The sequence below is a fragment of the Pelobates fuscus genome, chromosome 4 (assembly GCF_036172605.1).
Source record: "Pelobates fuscus isolate aPelFus1 chromosome 4, aPelFus1.pri, whole genome shotgun sequence".
In the NCBI taxonomy this organism is placed as follows: domain Eukaryota; kingdom Metazoa; phylum Chordata; class Amphibia; order Anura; family Pelobatidae; genus Pelobates; species Pelobates fuscus.
This window is the reverse complement of record NC_086320.1, coordinates 256,213,447-256,234,226: the sequence shown is the minus strand read 5'-3', so window position 1 is coordinate 256,234,226 and position 20,780 is coordinate 256,213,447. Positions and strand designations below refer to the sequence as shown.

Sequence of the window (20,780 nt, the reverse complement as noted above, 5' to 3'; positions counted from 1 at the left end):
TCCTAAACATTTAACTGGGCACCGGTGCAGTATAGCATTAGGGAATACACGTTTGTATTCCTAACTTTATAATATTCTTTTAAGTGCCATCTGGCCTGATCGTTTACATTGTAATGTGACCGAGCAATGCAGAATCTTCTCTATGACCAGTTTCAAAACAATCACAAGCAGTGGAACTCAGTGAACAGGGATACAACGTTCCCCTTCTCACATCGATTTTTAGTTTCGGATAAGTAGGACTATGTACACACAAACTGTACTGGACATCTCAATGGAAAATGAACATAATAGCTTAACAAATAGCTAATAGCTTAACAAAAATAGCTGTCCACCCAACCTCCACTTAATATATTCTATTTTATACATAATACTCCATATTCAACTTTATCTACTTCTGTAATGAGTTTCATAGCTTTTATTGCAGAAATATGATGATTTATTTTTGAAGTCTTGGGAGACGAATGTTTGCGTATCACTGAATGGCAGTAAGAAGTCAACACTAAATATGTATATACATAAAAACTCATACATTTGTGCATGTGTGGTATATGTTTTTTGTACATATATGCATAGTCATACAAACACATGCATGTGTACACACATGTACACAGATCTTTTACATAGATGCAGGTAGGTGTCAGTGCTTTAGAGAACTGTACAGGTATTCATTACATAACATCAACAAATATAAAGACAAAATCTGTATAAAAGTTGTATATTTAAAAAAAAAAAAAAAAAAACTATTTCAGTTAACAGCTTGCCCCTGAAGATATGCCACATAATGATGTTGGGTTCATAAATATTGCTATTCATTGCAGCTTGATTAGCAAAGTTTATCTTGGCAGAATGAATATTTTACTCCAGCCACTCTCCATAGCTTCAGTGGTTGCCTCAGGACACACTTTCCTCTGCTAGTTAGCTTGATAAAGTAATAAACAGCATCAATGGGCCTCCAGAAAATCTGGAGAAGATTTTTTTTCTTCCACATATGGAAGATACAAGAGCAGAGCCAATTAGCTAGCAAATGTGTGTCACGTGACTGGACTTGTGTTTTCAGCTCACTGGTTTTTCTGGACCCAGTCCCAACTTTCTTCATACTCTTTCCGGTTCTTTTCTGCTTCAATGATCTCTTTATACCTTCTACGGAAGAAGCCCATCTGCAAAAGGAATGTGATAGAATAGATTATTTAAGTCATTGATGAAAATTACATTGCCTTATATTCAGAGCTTAAAATAACACATTCATGTGATGACATAGATGCATTGCAATGCTCAGCTTTTAGTTTCCAAAAAATACTTTTTTTTTTTTATCTTTGATTGTCATTTTACTTTACCAAAGACAAATTGGGACATATTGGTGTCTAGCCAATACAACAAATCAGATCTCATTACGTTTGTGTATAGCAAAACAAAATATAAAATTAGCAGCGCTAAGACTATAGACTTCATCATTTATCTGTATATGGCTATTTTAAGTAAAGCGAGTTACTTTGATCCTGAGAACATATAGTAAAAGAAATGGGTCCTCATAACATGGGTCTGGCCAAACAGTATTTGAGGTATTTAATTTTCATAGTTTGACTCTAGATAAGAGAAAGGGTTCCATTAGCTGTAGCATATGCTTTCTGGAAATGTTGATTAAAATGCACAATTGTCTGAAGTTTTCTTCCCAGTTACACATTTCGAGGTAAATTATTTTTATCAGCTACTTTTTAAAGACTGCTTTCAGCAGTGAAAATTTACACAAGCTTAACCCCTTCAGGACGGAGTCAATAGTGCACGTTCTGATCAAAACAAAACGTAAACAAAAACTAGAATTTGCGCTACATGTCTGTTCAACCGTAGTTCCCCTCTTTCAAATTATATGCACCCACACTTATTATATATCATTTTGTTCAGGAGAAACAGGGCTTTAATTTACCATTAACTATTCATATATGGAACATAATTCATTATGAATAAAATTTTAAAAAAATGTGAGAAAATAAGATTTTTTTTACAATTTGTATTTCCGTCTGACATTTTAGCTGTGAATGCCATAATACTGTTAGGTTTTACTGCACAAAAATGCACATATTTGTAATCAGCGATGTCTCACGAGTACAACAGTATCCCCCATTAACAGGTTTTAGGGTGTTTTGGAAAGTTACAGGGTCAAATATAGAACGTTCCATTTTCAAATAGAAATTTGCCAGATTGGCAATGTTACCTTTGAGACGGTGTGATAGCCCAGCAATGAGAATTACCCCCATAATGGCATACCATTTTAAAAAGTAGATAACCAAAGGTATTGAAAGTGGGGTATGTTTAGTCTTTTTTAGTAGCCACTTAGTCACAAACACTGGCCAAAGTTAGCGTTCATATTTGTTTTTGTGTTAAAAAAGCAAAAAACGAATATTTGGCCAGTGTTTGTGACTAAGTGGCTACTAAGAAAGACTGGACATACCCCACTTGCAATACCTTGGGTTGTCTACTTTTGCAAATGGTATGCCATCATGGGGGTAATTCTCATTCCTGGGCTACCATACGCTCTCAAAGGCAACATAACCAATCTGGCAAATTTCAATGTAAAAAAAATGAAATGCAAGCCTTATATGTGACTCTCTAACTTTCCAAAACACCATGAAACCTGTACATGGGGGGTACTGTTATTCTCGGGAGACTTCACTAAACACAAATATTAGTGTTTTAAAACAGTAAAACATATTACAACAATAATATAGTCCATAAAAGTGCCGTTCGTTTGTAAAAAATGCAAAAAACCTCACTTTTACTTAAAATATCATCGTTGTAATACAATTTACCAATTTGAAACACTAATATTTGAGTTCAGCGAAGTCTCCCGAGTAAAACAGTACCCCCCATGTACAGGTTTTATGTTGTTTTGGAGAGTTACAGGGTCAAATATAGTGCTTGCGAATTCAATTCTCTGCACTTTCTCCCTGTGTTGTCAGGCATGTCAATCAAATTTTAATTAATCAAATCACCTAATTATGTTAAAAGATTACTTAAATATACACGTAGAATTTTAATACATATGCATTTATAGGTATTTAAATTCTACGTGTATACTAATGTAATATTTTATGTAATTATATGTATTTATCTATATATATATTTGCGGTTATTTGCATTTTATATATAGATAGATATATATAGAATGTCATTCTAAGTGTATTTTGTTACCAATATATATATATATTAATAACAAAATACAGTTAGAATGAAATTACATATGTATATATAATTTATATTAAATTTTGTTTGAATATTTTATTTATTAATTTTATTATTTTATTTATTTATTATTGTAATTATAAGTATGTATATATATAATATATGTGTATTTATCTATTATATATATAATATATGTATATTATATATATATGTAACGTCATTCTAAGTGTATTTTAATACTAATATATGTACTTATATTAGTATTAAAATACACTATGTATGACGTTAAATATATATAATATACATATATATTATATATATGATATATATACATATATTATATATATATATATATATATATAAATACATTTGATTTATTTTTACACATGTTTAATATATTTTTTTTATACTTCCCACCAGCAGGGGGACTGTCTAATATTTTAGACAGTCCCCCTGCTGGCAGATCCACAGCCAGCTATAGGGGGCCATGTGATCGCTCTTTGAGAGCGATCACATGGCCCCCGGGGGCCTGATTTGCCGTGGGAGGGCTGCCTGGGCTGTGAGGCAGTCCTCCCGAAGCGGAGCGCCGGCAAGGTAAGTAACCCGGGCGCTCCAGGGCTTAAAGCCGTTACGGCGTGCTATGCCGTCACAACGGCTTTAAAGCCCACTTAATCCGTGACGGCATAGCACGTTGTAACGGCGGGAAGGGGTTAAATAATAATAACAAGGTATTTAACCTGGAAAGGTATATTCAGATTACCGTATATACTCGAGTAAAAGCCAACCCGAATATAAGACGAGACCCCTAACTTTACCCCAAAAAACTGGGGAAAAAAACTTACTCGAGTATAAGACTAGGGTGGGAAATGCAGCAGCTACTGGTAAATTTCTAAATAAAATTAGATCCTAAAAAAATTATATTAATTGAATATTGCAGTGTGTGTGTATGAATGCAGTGTGTGTATGAATGCAGTGTGTGTGTATGAGTGCAATGTGTGTATGAGTGCAGTGTGTGTGTATGAGTGCAGTGTATATGAGTGCAGTGTATATGAGTGCAGTGTGTGCGTATGAGTGCAGTGTGTGTGCGTATGAGTGCAGTGTGGTTGTGTATGAGTGCAGTGTGAGTGTGTATGAGTGCAGTGTGAGTGTGTATGAGTGCAGTGTGACTGTGTATGAGTGCAGTGTGAGTGTGTATGAGTGCAGTGTGTGTGCGTGTGTATGAGGGCAGTGTGTGTGTATGAGGGCAGTGTGTGTGCGTATGAATGCAGTGTGTGTGTGTGTATAAGTGCAGTGTGTGTGTGTGTGTGTGTGTGTGTGTGTATGAGTGCAGTGTGTATGAGTGCAGTGTGTGTGTATGAGTTCAGTGTGAGCGTGTATGAATGCAGTGTGTATGAATGCAGTGTGTGTATGAATGCAGTGTGTGTGTATGAATGCAGTGTGTGTGTATGAGTGCAGTGTGAGTGTGTATGAGTGCAGTGTGTGTAAGCATGCAGTGTGTGTAAGCATGCAGTGTGTGTATGAGTGCAGTGTGTATGGGTGCAGTGTGTATGGGTGCAGTGTGTGTGTGTGTGTGTGTTGCAGAGCCTTGGTGGGGGGTGGGCATTTTTATTATTTTTTTATTATTATTATTATTTTTTTTTGTTATATTATTATTATTTTTTATTATTATTATTTTTAATATTATTTTATTTTATTATTATTATTATTATTTTTCGTCCCCCCTCCCTGCTTGATACATGGCAGGGAGGGGGGCTCTCACTCTCTGGTGGTCCAGTGGCATTGGCAGTTCAGTGGAGGGGGCTGGCAGAGAGTGTTTACTTACCTCTCCTGCAGCTCCTGTCAGCTCCCTTCTCCTCCGCGCCGGTCCGGTCAGCTCCCTCTGCAAGTCCCAGTGTAAGTCTTGCGAGAGCCGGACTATGACCACGCGGCTCTCGCGAGACTTACACTGCGAGCTGACAGGGGAGCTGACCGGACCGGCGCGGAGGAGAAGGGAGCTGACAGGAGCTGCAGGAGAGGTAAGTGCTCTCTGCCAGCCCCCAGTCTGTATTATGGCAATGTAAGTTGCCATAATACAAACATTGACTCGAGTATAAGTCGAGTTGGGGTTTTTCAGCACAAAATATGTGCTGAAAAACTCTGCTTATACTCGAGTATATACGGTACTCTGGTTTCCAAGTACGTCCTGGGATGTTACTTTGCCCAAAATCCAGGGGATGTTACTATTACCCAATTTAATTATACTAATTTATCTACTTTGAAAGGATGAAGGGCTAATTAAACCCCGTCGGGAACTAAACCAGCAACCACTAAGATAATGCATTTAGCCAGCTGAGCTATCTCACTAGCCATAATTATGCAGAAAAGAGGTAAAAATATGTGATGATGGCTGAGCATGTAGGCTGTCATTCACTCTTAATGATAGCAGAATGAAAATAAATTAACAGCCAGGAACTCAATTAAAAGGCAGACAGGCAGGTTCTATTCATAAAAACAGCACTTATTTAATTCAAATTAAAACAGATTAAAGCCAATTAATAAATGGAAGGAACATTATAGCATAATTTTATAATTAAGCCAGTGTACATGTTTGTAAAGAAATGATATGATCATTGCAAAAGCACATTCTTTTAAAATATAAATTGTAAAATAGAGGAATCGTTTCTTTGGGTCTTTACAGATTGAAAACCAAGCATATTAAAGAATGAATAATAAAGGCTGTAACCTATACACATCAAACCACACTGTAACTAGCAGTTATCATCCACTCATTGGTTTGTTTAAGCCTATAGTTACTTCGCAGACACAACATTCTTATTTATCCTATATTTTAGATTTTCAAACAGAAACATTTTATATTCTATACACAGACTTATTAAATAAGCCAAGATTTTGAGTAATGTGTTTTCACATGGATTTTGTTGGCAACAAATATTGGTCTAAGAATGGTCTAGTTTTCCCAAACCACTTTTATGGAAACTACTTAAGAGGCAAGGAAAATAACGGTGGCATTTGCTATAAGAAGTAGCAGAATACATATTTCCAGTGAAAAAAAATGTCAACCAGTATTTAAACTAAATTAAAGATATGCAGTATTCTATTGTTACCATTATCTTACAACTTAATTATAAATAAATGTTTAGGGCAATGAAAGACAAGTTATTTTGTTACTCAATATATGCCATTGCTATGTCATCTATTGCGGAAAAAAATAGTTTTTAGCTAGGCTATTGTTTCTAATGAGCCAAAAAGAAAAACAAATTAAAAGATGAATGTAACATGGCTTATACGTTTGAATAATTAATGCAGTAGGTTTTATATGCTCCGAGATGGAACCAGATAAATTTACATTTCAAAATCTAGAGCAGAATATTTTAATTGTCTGCAACCTATGGTTAAATGTTTGACATAGGTTTCTGAATTTAAAAATACTATTCTTTCTGTATACCACTTACCATCTAGCGCAAGAATGGGGTTTCAAAATTAGCTACAGGTGATGTAGAATATTATCTGATTGCTGTTTCAGACACTGTATCTCTAACTAGATCAATAAAACTGCATTATTGGATATTGCAAATTGCTTGTTACTGTTAGCTATAACTTAGTATTTTCATTTTACTATTTTTTTTTTTATTTCATAAACAGAATATTCAGTTAAGATATTGTCAACCTTTGCAGAAGTTTGCATATACATGCACAGCAGTTTCTGGTGTACACTTCCATATGAAACCTGTAGATTGTCCACATATTAAAATGTGTAAACTGTGCATATTTCAGTAGCATAGCAGTTCTTTACTTATTTTTGACTGAAATCTATTTATGTATATGAAATTTGGACATTTGCATGGTGACCCATATGTCAAAAAGAAAATTAGCTCATGGATCATATTTTAAGTTGAATATAAATAACATTAAAGTACATTTTGTTTTACAAAACACCTTAACCCCTTAAGGACGCAGCTTCAAAAACTGAACTTACCCTTAAGGACACAAGCATTTTTTGCATTTTTTGCTGTTTGTGTTCAACCTCTGTTTGCATTTTTCTTATTTATTACACCAACACATGTTATATATCATTTTTTAAAGGACAAAAAGGGCTTTAATCTGATGTGACATATACATATATAAATTCTTATTTATTATTAAAAAAATCCAAAAAAATGAAAAAAATGAAATAAATTGTTTTTTTCACAGTTTAGGCAATAATGACGTGTGTATAATAAGTGCAGCTTAAGGAAAATAATGTAAAAAATATTCAATGAGTTGTTCTGATTTTCAGAGTACATAATATGTCTAGGATTTCAGCTTATTTTGAAAGTTACAGGTCACAAAATACAAGGAGTAAAAACTTTTTTTAATGTGGAGCAATTTTAGAATTTGGCATGTTTGTCTTGTAAGCTTAATAGCCATCACAGAAAGCAAAATTGCTGCACAAAAGTATATATTTATATAAAGCACACATCACAGGCTATTTACCAAAGGGTATTCTGACACTTTTTACGTAGCCATTTCGCTGCCAATTTCTGCTAAATCGTGTAGTAAAATTGTGTTTTTTTCAGATTTCTAACATACACACATAAAACAAGGATTTTTAATGTGTATTTCATAAAGTTGATATATACTACAGCTGTAGAAAACCCCATATTGTTTTCAGCCATATCAACAGAGTAAAATGATACCCCCAATCTATGTCCTTGCCACTATCCTGTGAAGTTATAGTGCCATAAAAGAGACCTGACCATTTCAGTTTTCACAGTGATAATTTTGAGAGATGAATTTGATGGAGCAAGTATCATTTTGGGGCATTGTAGCAGTTTAACTGTTGAATTTATCCCTCAATGACCTACCATTGGTGAAAGTAGACACTACAGTGTATCTCATATGGTATATATCGTGCCTTAGCGTGATGCCATTTTTTCACCAGTTTATGTCAAACTTTGTGGTAAAATATATTTTTTTGCATTTTTTACATACACATTACATTTTTGGGGGTCATTTTTCAAGTCTGGTATGTGCCACTGTGATCAAAACCCCATAATTATGCTCAGCAAACTCTTCTGAATAAAACAATACCCCCAATGTATGTCTTTGACACTATCCTGTGAAGCTGCAGTGCCTTAAACGAGTCCTGACCATTACAGTTTTTCAATTAGAATTTTGATAAATGGATTTGGTGTGTCTATATCACATTTTAGGGCATTGTAGCAGTTTGACAGTTAAAATTACTCCATAAATGCATACCATTTGTGAAAGTAGACACCACGGGCTATGTCATATGGTATATTTTGAGCTTTATTATACAGTTATGTTAGCACCAATTACTTTCAAATGTTATCATATTGTTTTATTTTTGCATTTTTATACACACATGTTGTATTTTAGTAGTTAATTTTGGAATCTTGATATATGTTACTGTAAATTAAATCACGAAATTATTCTCAGCTATATTTCCCGAGTACAAAATTACCCCCTTTGTACACCTTAGCCAGGTTTTTGTGAAAAAATACAGGGCTAAAATCATACCCGGCCCATTACAGGTTTTTTTAAATGGCAAATTGACGAATGGTTATCGTTTCATTTTGGGGCATTTTAGTCGCTCATATATTTAAATAACGCCACCAATGCATACCATTTACAAAAGTGGACAACATGGGGACCCTCATATAAAATATTGTAAGCTTTATTGAAGTGACATTTTGTTACCATTTTGTTTCAAAGTTTGTGGTATTCATTTTTATTTTAACATTTTTACATACACATAGTATTTCTGATGATTATTTTTTTTAAATATCCTGTTTCCCACTGTCATAAAATTATCTTAGCTGTACTCAGCAACATCTTCTCAGCACAAATATACCCCATATGCATATCTTTGGAAAGTAGCGATCTTAATCTTAAACCCAATCTAAATCCCTAATCCTAAACCAAGCCCTAATTCTAAACCAAATCCTAATCCTAAATCTAACCCTCAATCTAATAATAAACCATTACCACAATCCTAATCCATAATGTAATCCCATGTGTAACCCTAATTATAACCTTAATCCAAATCTCAATCCTACCTTTAGCAATAGTGTTAAAATGATTCCCCCTGCTGGTGTCAGCCGAGGAATTCCCTTGCTATATTCAGCAAGGGATGCCCGAGCTGACCCTAATCCTAATCTGAACCATAATCTGAATCCTAATCTGAAACATAATCCCAATACTACAATTAATTATAAACCTAATCTCAAACATAAACTTAATAATAAACCCAGTAATAAACCTGATAATAAATCTAGTACTTATGCTAAACCGAATAATAATCCTTAATTTAATCTTAATCCCAAAGGTTTCCCTCTACTAATATCAGTGCTGATATTAGTAAAGGGATTTTAAACTAAAACACAGTGGTATGTTGCTGCCATCTACTGGCTATTTTCAGTATAACAGTCTCCCATCTCTTACATTGAAGACATTTTTCCCAATGCAATGCGATCTGTGCTGGGCAACTAAAAATGCCCAGCACTGATCAGAATGGCATTTGGGCATAGAGGGTGATCCTCCAGGGTTTGTTCAGACCCTGGGGGTCTCCCAAGCACCAGATCACTTGAGAGAATGACTGTAGCTGAGCTTGATCGCTCAGCTGCAGTGTTCTTTGTGGATTTAAATGGCTACATGCAGTGCTAACTTTCAGCACTGCATGCAGCTCATCAAAAAGTCTGGGGCCACTAAAAATGGCCCCAACTGTCAGAGGGGACCCCCAGGTTTCTAATGATACCTGGGTTTCCTAGTGTGAGCAGGGATTTAACCCTGCTCACACTACATTGCTGTCTATGGGGATTTAAATCTCCATTAAAAGAGCTGCTTGCCGACCTCACTTTGAGCTCTGCATGCAGCTCATCAAAAAACCTGGGGCCACTAAAAATGGCCCCAGCTGACAGAGGGGACACCCAGGTTTCTAATGATACCGGGGTTTCCTAGTGTGAGCAGGGATTTAAACCCTGCTTACACTGCATTGTGCTCTATGGGGATTTAAATCCCCATTTAAACAGCTGCATGCCGATCTCACTTTGAGCTCTGCATGCAGCTCATCAAAAAACCTGGGGCCACTAAAAATGGCCCCAACTGACAGAGGGGACCCCCAGGTTTCTAATGATACCTGGGTTTCCTAGTGTGAGCATGGATTTAACCCTGCTCACACTACATTGCTGTCTATGGGAATTTAAATCCCCATTAAAAGAGCTGCTTGCCGACCTCACTTTGAGCTCTGCATGCAGCTCATCAAAAAACCTGGGGCCACTAAAAATGGCCCCAGCTGACAGAGGGGACACCCAGGTTTCTAATTATACCTGGGTTTCCTAGTGTGAGCAGGGATTTAACCCGGCTCACACTGCATTGTGCTCTATGGGGATTTAAATCCCCATTTAAACAGCTGTATGCCGATCTCACTTTGAGCTCTGCATGCAGCTCAGCTGTCAGTCTGTGGACATTAAAAATGACCCCAACTGAGAGAGGGGAGACCCAGGTTTCTAATGATACCTGGGTTTCCTGGTGTGAGCAGGGATTTAACCCTGCTTACACCACAATCTAGATATAGGCATTTAAATGCCTATTTAAGCAGATACATGCCGCGCTGACTTCCAGCACTGAATGTAACTCATCAAAAAGGCTGGGGTCACTAAAAATGTCCCCAGCTGATAGAGGGGAGCCCCAGGTTTCCATTGATACCTGGAACTCCCTTGTGTTAGCAGGGATTTAACCCTGATCACACCAAATTGTAATAGTGGGGATTTAAATCCCCATTTAAATGCTTGTTTGCAGCGCTCACTTTGAGCTCTGCAAACAGAGCATCAGTCAGTCTGGGGACACTAATTCTGGCCCCAGGTGAGAGAGGGGAGCCCCAGGAATCAAATGATACCTGGGGCTCATAGTTACCAGCAAGGTAATAGACCCTGCTGGAAAAATACTGCATTACGGAAATGTTCCGTCATGCGTCCTTAAGGGTAGGACCAGCATGACGGAAAATTTCCGTCATGCGTCCTTAAGGGGTCAATAAGATTGTTCTAAGTAACAAATATGTATGCACTGTATTGGAGAAGGCATGGCTGTGTCGGGATTGCATGGAACATAAGCGTGCTGACTATACGAATAACAAATATACTTTCCGTGTATTAAAACAAAGAGTGGTCGGACTAATGATAGAAGAGTCAGAGAGAATACCAAGGTCAAGGACAGAAGAGAAGCAGATAGACAATTAAACAAGCCAAGGTCAAAGGATTACAGAGATCATGAGAAGCATTTGAAAAGACAATATCAGATACCAGGATAAGGATACACAAGGAACGTGCTCTTGGGCTACTAGAACCACAACAGGGCAACACGGAGTGGGAGAGGTAAGTATATATAGGCAGTACTTAACTGTAAATGTTAAATTGCTTAATGTAAACACTTTTGAGAAAGCCTATGTTTAAGTGAAACACGTTAAGTGTATTATTTATAATGTTTTATTTATTGTTTTACTTTGTTACTGTTTTGATTGATTGTTATATAATTAAAAGTACTGTTTTATTGGACCTGTTTTTCCTGCAGCTGGATCCTTGGGCTACATATCCTTAGTAGGGATAATACCACCTAAGCGTATTGGATTGAGCAAACCGTACTTTGCTCTAAAGCATGTGAGTAGTTTTTTTTTATCTTTTTATTGTGTCTTGCACTCCATAACAGTGTACACTAGTGTGGTTTGTATTTTGTTTTTCTATATACATACCTACAGAGAGACACTGCCTACACCTATATCCTTGAGTGTCGCAAGCTATTTTTGGAGCCAATCTTAGGGCTCCACTACATGTAAGTGCACATTTTATATTTATACCTAACCCTTGCTACAAAGGTCAATATACTACACTATACTACGATTTATCTGTTTTAATTTATGAGGATACCTTCTACAACTACGACCATGTGAAGAATCTGCACTGCCCTTTATACTTAGGCAGGGATCATTCCGCCCAGGTGCATAAGTTGGAGCTGCCTTGAAGCTCCATAAAAGTGTGAGTGCACATTTTAATTTTATTTATACCAACAACTTAATATACTATACTATTAGTTGTTCCTGTTCTTGTTCCTTGTTGTTGCATATATCCAAATATGAACTATTTAGGCGCTGGACCAGAAAAGAGAGACTCTGTACTTGGTGATTGAGCTGCCATTGGACTGGAATCATTTAATAAACGCTGAATTATATCCTTTTTGTTTCAAGTAGTTAATTTCTCTTGGTTCACGTATAAGTGAATTCTTTAAGATTCGTGGACGATAGAAATCCTTATAAGAATAATTATTCACATCATAATCGGAATTTGGATGCCCACAAAACTCTGCAGCGCATGAGCTGTAGTGTCAAAGCAGAGTGTGTGTGTATATGGATGTGTGTGTGTGTTAGTGTGTGTATCTGGCTGTGTGTGTGTGTTTCTGGCTGTGTGTGTGTGTGTCAGTGTGTATATCTAACTGTGTGTGTTTATCTGGCTGTATTTGTGTCAGTGTATGAGTACCTTTGTGTCAGTGTTTATGTGTACCTGTGTGTCAGTGTGTATGTGTATCTGTGTTTATGTATACCTGTGTACTTGTGTGTCAGTTTGTATGTGTACCTGCGTGTCTATATGTGTGTTGGTGTGTATCTATGCGTGTGGCAATGCATACATCTCATCATTCCAGTGCCAACAATGCACACAAATACACTTTTACATTCCAACACTAACACTGCATACACCACAGTATGTGTCTGTGTTCCTGTGTGTATCTCAGTGTTTGTGTAAGTGTGCAACTGAGTGTGTAGCAATGCATACATCCCAGCATTCCTACACCAACACTGCACACAAATACACCCATATAAGAGTACCTGTGTGTTTGTGTGTACCTGAGTGCATGTTCATATCTTTATCAGTGTGTATCTATGTGTGCATCTCTGTGTATGGATGTGCCAGTGTTTTTATCTCTGTGTGTGTGCACCAGTGTTTGTGCTTTATAATTTGTGTATCTGAATGTGTGTTTATGTATGGGTCTGTGTTTGTGTGTATGTTCTAGTGTGTGTAAATGCCAGTCTGTTTGTGTCAGTATATGCATGTGTCCAGATGTGTGCATGTATCAGTATGTTTGTGTGTAAATGCTGCTAATGTATATCTATAAATGTATGTGCAAACACAAACATTACATACAAACACACCCCTGAATTAAAACCCAAAAGTATATAGAAACACACCCCTTCACTCAAACACCAATACTACACCATACAAGCACACACATATTCTATCCAACAACATGCTCACATTCAAATGCGCAAACCATGCTCACAAATATAGTCGTGCAAGAATGGCCAAATGGTCGAGCCCCAGCTGGCATAGTATCATTGGAGTTGTACGATAGATGAGGATCTATCTTTTCTCCACTCTTGCGCTAGAGGGGAGGCCCCCCAAAAATGTCTTGCACCAGGGGCCTCTCTACATCACTCCCACCACTGTGTTAGAGTGGCATGATTGCATGTCAGGGGGTGGAATTGTTGGGGGAGGTCGGCATCCAGGGGACCCAAGTAAATGCTTGCCCAGGGTCCAATCAATGTTAAAGACAGCCCTGCTAGTGTCCAGTCTTCAAAAGTGATCATACATGGGTGGTTGAATAAAAGAAAGCAAACAAGAATATTTCTATCTAGCCTTCATAGAAGCTTGCTCGGAGGCTTAAAAAATTGCTAGATTCTCCAATAAACCTGTGTCTGGCAGCTCCACATGTGCCAGATTCCTGCTTTCCTATACATTCTTTTTCTGTGACATAAAATGTCATGTGCAATACAATACAAAGAAAACAAAGAAAAAAAGATTACCTGACCTCCAAGCTTGCTTGATTTCAAGACAGGCCTATGTTATTATAAAACACTAAATCAAAAAGTTTTGCAGTCACGTTTTCTGGATTCCTCTGAATAAATTCTAAACTTACTCATATCCAGATTATTATACACAGAGTGAGCTACATGATTTTTTTTTTATAACAAACCATCAAAGTAAAGCAATAACCATTTCCTGTTATACATTTTTACAAAGCGAAAAAAAACCTTTCTAAATCTGATTTGATTTTCCTTTCTGTAATGCACGTATACATAAAAAAAAGATTCATAAAAAAAGACTTGGCATCTCTACAAAAGGGACCAATATGGGGTGTTATTAATCAGGCTCTATAATCATATCCAGGACTCAAAATGGGAAGCAAATATCACAATAAAACAAGCAAGGGGATATCCACAAAGGCTGAATCAAGGAATGCATTTTGGAATGTTCTTTTCACGCAGAGTAATTGGCCAGTAGAATTCTACGGGATGCCAGAAGAAACAGCAGAAGCAACTTTATTACAGGCTTTTTAGATCAAGTCAGATAAGTAAGATCATTAATGAAAAGCAGATTGTAGTACTAAGGTATATAATATAAGTCATGGACTCCCCACAGGATAATTATAACGTGTCCAGTTTCCCCCTTAAGAATATAGCTTTATTTTGTGCATTTTCATACAATTATACTAAACCATAATTTAGCACCTAATCGACATATGGTTTCTCTTCCTGAGAGATTGGAAAAATTCCTGCAGTTCAGGGATGTCAAAAGGTGTGTGAAAATTTAAGGCAATTTCTTGACTCCATTAATATAAAATGCTTGTCTGAATGTGGCGTAAAGTTAGAGTTTCCACATCTACAGTATGTGTTCATCTTAACACTAAAGAGCATGAATGTGTGATAGCATGTGGGATTTAATAAGATATGACTGCCAAGTCTGTTTCCCTGTCATACAGAATATATATAACAAAAGAATAATAGGTTTTGGGGTTTGTGGGATGTATATTTATTTTTCAGTCTGGGGAAGAAGACAATTTGCAGAATCTCCAATACAGAGCTGTGTATTTTATTTGTGATGAAAACTCTGACATACTTACCTTTAGTTGGTTACATACATTTTTCTAAATGAGAGCAACAGGTTATACATACATATGCTTGCTATCAGATACATTTGTGTAAAGCAATGTTACAGATTCAAAATATTAATTTTAAAAAAAAAGTGCAGAATATTCTGTAACCAAATAATAAATAAATGTAAAACATTTTTTTTTATCAAAATATAAGTGAAAAATCACTAAATCACTATTTTGAGGCAACAACACATATCATATTTGTAAACCAGAGTAATCTGAATACCTTTCCTGGATAAATACTTTGTTATTATATAAGTTAACTTTATGGTTCACTCCACCTAACTTACCTTCCATAGCAATACTGCCAACAATAAAAAGATGAGGATTCCAACAAGCAAACTGATTGCAATGATCCATCCAACAACATAACCTCTAGGTTCCAGATTGTGCAAGGCTTCAAAAACCACCTAAAAAAGAAAATGTGTTTAAATAGTTTGAAGGGTAGCACTATACTATTGTGTATGGGGGCAGGGGCATAACCAAGAACCACAGGGACTCGGGGCAAGATTCAAAGATGGGCCTACCTCGTTGCCACTCCTTGCTCCCTCCTGGGCAATACACCCGAGTGGGATGCGTGTACTGGCTGTGTGTGATTATGTGGGGGCCTGTTGAGCGTGGTTGCGTGTGTGGCTATGCTGAGAATGATTATGCTGCTTGGCAGAGTGTATGTGTGTAGTTGGCCGAGTTTGATTGTGTGTGTAGCTAGTTAAATGTCATTAAGTGTAAAAGCTGGTTGAGTGTGATTGTGTGGGGGTTGATAAATGTGATTGTATTGGTTGGTTGCATATGATACGTGTGTGGAGTTTGCAAAGTGTAGATGTGTGTATGGCTGGCTGAGTGTGCTTGTGTGGAGTTGGTTCAGTGCAACTGTACATGGGGTTTGATTGCAATCAACAAAGCCAATGGCCACACATACATTTGGCCGTGGTTTGGCTCTCTCAAGGGTGTATATGTGCCACACATTCAAGTGGGAAAGATCCCCCAGATCTTTCCCACTTGAATGTGTGGCACATATACACCGCGTGCAACAGATGTCCAAAATGTATTTATTTTATTATGTACGAGCCAGATGGGCTGTTTATAGCTACATTACACAACTATTTTGATAACTGAAAATGCGTGCAGGGTACTTACTCTGTGTACAGAACCTTTGCCATAATGAAAAGATTTTGTGGCACTTATAATGAAACTTATCCAATTTACAGTATATGACAACTGATACAAGCACTATAGCCAGTGTGGTTTAGTGATTCTGGTGCTTAGAGTATTCATTTAATGCAAGACAAAAGATCAATCCATATATGAACAAAAATAGTGGCAATATACCTTATGATATATGACAAAGTATATTTAATAAAGCAAAATGATAAAAAAAAATGAAAATAATAAACATTGCTTGCCTTTATGATTTGTCCTCTTAGTGCAACCGCAATCACCCCCCCCCCCCCCCCCCCTCCCAAATACAAATATTATATGGATAATAACAATATATAAAATAGTATTAGAAAAAAGGTGCATATGTTAAGACAATAAAAAGGTGGAGTTCTCTTTAGGGGACAATAATGAAGAATACAGACTAGGAAAACTGAGTGTAGAGTAAATTCCAGAGGATTATGGTAACTGAACATTTTGCACTCCACATTCTAGAAAATGAACTGGCGGTATTGTATGTCAACATACAAATGTGTTTTATGGCTCCAGCATGCTACTGGATTTCACTTTTATACTCATAAATACATTTCCATCCATAGAAAACCTCCTGTTATACTGTTTAATGTACATTCCTCAGATTTAAAAAAAAAAAATGGAATTAGTTAATTAGATACTGGTCTGATTGCAGCTTCTAAACTGAAGGAGCTAAATTCTAGATCTCGAGTAATATATAACCCTGACATTTAGAATACTTTGACTGCAGTCAATGGAAAATCTGCTACCCAATTACAATAACATTGATCAAACTTTAGTAAACTTGGGATACTAATATCAATTAATACTTCATATACAATTCCTCCCATCATTTTAAATTAAGAGGGACGCTTTAATTTTAAGGGTGTGAGTGCCATTGTTTCCAGGGGTGGGACTGAAATTTTAGGTGACTTACTAACTATTTATGCAACTAAAGTGTAAATGTAATCACAGACTGATTTCTAAACATATTTATTGTAGTTTAAAGACACATTACTGCAAGTATTATTGCCGTACAGCTCTGTTATACAGGTGATACTTGAAAAATTAGAATATTGTGCAAAGGTTCATTTATTTCAGTAATACAACGTAAAAGGGGAAACCAATATATGAGATAGACGCATTACATGCAAAGCAAGATAGTTCAAACCGTGATTTGTCATAAGTGCGATGATTATGGCTTACAGCTCATGAAAACCCCAAATCCGCAATCTCAGTAAATTAGAATATTACATGCAATCAATAAAACAAGGAGTGTACATAGAACAATATCGGACCTCTGAAAAGTAAAAGCATGCATATGGACTCAGTACTTTGTTTGGGCCCCTTTTGCAGCAATTACTGCCTCAATGCTGTGTGGCAATGAAGCTATCAGCCTGTGGTCCTGCTGAGGTGTTATGGAAGACCAGGATGCTTCAATAGCGGCCTTCAGCTATTCTGCATTGTTCGGTCTCATGTCTCTCCTCTTTCTCTTGGCAATGTCCCATAGATTCAGGTCAGTTTGCTGGCCAATCAAGCACAGTAATCCCACGGTCATTGAACCAGACTTTGGTGCTTTTGGCAGTGTGGGTAGGTGCCAAGTCCTGCTGGAAAATGAAGTCAGCATCCCTATAAAGCTCGTCTGCGGAAGGAAGTATAAAGTGCTCCAAAATCTCCTGGTAGACGGCTGCATTGACCCTGGACTTAATGAAGCACAGTGGACCAACACCAGCAGATGACATGGCTCCCCAAATCAACACAGACTGTGGAAACTTCACACTGGACTTCAAGCATTTGCAGTCTGTGCCTCTCCATTCTTCCTCCAGACTCAGGGTCCTTGTTTTCCAAATGAAATGCAAAAGTTGCTCTCATCAGAAAAGAGGACTTTGGACCACTGAGCATCAGACCAGGTCTGTTTTTCTTTAGCCCAGGTAAGACGATTCTGACATTGTTTGTTGTTCACGAGCGACTAGACAAGAGGAATATGACATCTGAAGCCCATTTCCAGGATCCGTCTGTGTGTGGTGGCTCTTGATGCACTGACTCCAGCCTCAGTCCACTCCTTGTGAAAACACTTTTGAATGGCCTTTTCCTGACAATGCTCTCCAGGCTGTGGTCATCCCTGCTGCTTGTGCACCTTTTTCTTCCACCCTTTTCCCTTCCACATAACTTTCTATTAATGTGCTTTGATACAGCACTTTGGGAACATTCAACTTCCTTTGCAATTACCTCTTGAGGCTTTCCGTCCTTATGGAGGGTGTCAATGATGGTTTTCTGCACAACTGTCAGGTCAGCAGTCTTCCCCATGATTGTGATTCCTACTGAACCAGACTGAGAGACCATTTAAAGGCTCAGAAACCCTTTGCAGGTGTTATGGCTTACTTAGCTGATTAGAGTGGGACACTGTGAGCCTAGAATATGGCACCTTTTCACAATATTCTAATTTACTGAGATTGTGGATTTGGGGTTTTCATGAGCTGTAAGCCGTAATCATCGCACTTATGAAAAATCACAGCATGAACTATCTTGCTTTGCATGTAATGCGTCTATCTCATATATTAGTTTCCCCTTTTACGTTGCATTACTGAAATAAATGAACTTTTGCACAATATTCTAATTTTTCTAGTATCACCTATACACTCAGACATACCAGCAATATTGAGCTCCTAGAAAAATAAGAACTTTAGGATAGAAAAAAGGGAAATTGTGCAAAAAATAGGGACTACCCTAAATAGGAAGACATGGGGTGTATAATATACTACATTATCATCTTCTTTGCATCTGTTATTATTTGCATTTTGTTTTATTAACCCCTTCAGGACCGCTGACGGTTCAGGACCGTCAGCGGTAAAACGTGCGTTTGGACCGCTGACGGTCCTGAACCGTCATAACGGTTTTGGGCTACTTACCTGATCGCCGTCGGTCCCACGGCGGCGATCAGCTCTCCACCCGGTCCAGGGGGACTGCCTGTCTGCCCGGGCAGTCCCCCCTCGGCAGATCAGGACCCCACGGCCATGTGATCACTCGATCACATGACCGCAATAGGGGTCTTTGTATCTGCCTGCAGGGGGACTGTCTGTGCTGACAGGCAGTCTCCCTGCAAGTGTAAAATCATAAAATAAAGTAAAAAAAAAAACAATCAGTGTAAAAAAAATTATAATATGTGTATATATATGATATATATACATGTATTATATCTATATATATAATATATGTATATGTATCATATATATAATGTCACACTAAGTGTATTTTTATATTTATATATACGTATATTAATATAAAAATACACTTATATTTAAATTACACACGAATATATACAATATATATAATAACTATATATATGGTATATATATATTATTATAAAATACAAATAATATGTTAATAAAAATAAATAACAAAAAATAAAAATAATTTTTAATAATTAAAAAAAAATTATATATATATATTCAATTTTATTCTAACAGTATTTTGATATTGATATATATATATTTATATCAAAATACACTTAGAATGTAATGATATATATATCTATGTATAAATAAAATAAAAATAATACGAAATATACATATGTCCACATACAAAATTACATTATTAATTTCATAAATATACACGTAGACGTCAAATATATAAATATGTATATATATTAAAATTCTACGTGCATATTTATGTAATATTTTTACCTAATTAAGTAATTTTAATGATTGCAATTTGAGGGACCTGCCTGCCAACCCAGGCCAAAAGTCGAGATAATTTAATTTGCTAGCACTGTGCTTAACCCTGTAACTTTCTATGACACCCTAAATCCTGTACATGGGGGTAATGTTTTACTCGGGAGACTTCGCTGAACACAAATATTAGTGTTTCAAAACAGTAAAACATATCACAGCGATGATATTGTCAGTGAAAGTGAAGTTTTTTGCATTTTTCACACACAAACAGCTCTTTCACTGAGGATATTATTGCTGTGATATATTTTACTGTTCTGATACACTAATATTTGTGTTCAGCGAAGTCTCCTGAGTATAACAGTACCCCACATGTAGAGGTTTTATAGTGTTTGTGAAAGTTACAGGGTCAAATATAAGGCTTGATTTTTTTTATTGAAATTTGTCAGATTGGTTAGGTTGCCTTTGACAGCGTATGGTAGCCAAGGAATGAGAATTAGCCCCATGATGGCATACCATTTACAAAAGAAGACAACCCAAGGTATTGCAAATGGGGTATGTTCAGCCTTTTTTAGTAGCCACTTAGTCACAAACACCGGCCAAAGTTAGCGGTTTTTGCATTTTTAACACACAAACAAATATAAATGCTAACTTTGGCCAGTGTTTGTGACTAGGTGGCTACTAAAAAAGACTGGACATACCCCATTGTAAATACCCTGGGTTGTCTACTTTAAAAAATATGTACATGTTAGGTGTGTTTCGGGGATTTATGACAGATAACGGTGTAAC

The 20,780-nt window shown here is 36.7% G+C and overlaps 1 protein-coding gene across 1 annotated transcript in view; it reads right to left on the bottom strand.

The window, feature by feature from the left end:
* Window positions 1–442: 442 nt before the first annotated feature.
* The window catches only part of ITGA9 (integrin subunit alpha 9), a 496,852-nt gene continuing 476,514 nt past the window's right edge, over window positions 443–20,780 (bottom strand). The window contains exons 27-28 of the mRNA XM_063452059.1: window positions 15,447–15,566; window positions 443–1,157 (exon numbers count right to left, since the gene is read on the bottom strand). Coding sequence (XP_063308129.1) covers window positions 1,059–1,157; window positions 15,447–15,566 — 219 coding nt within the window. The 3' untranslated portion in view covers window positions 443–1,058. The remainder of the gene's footprint in view (window positions 1,158–15,446; window positions 15,567–20,780) is intronic.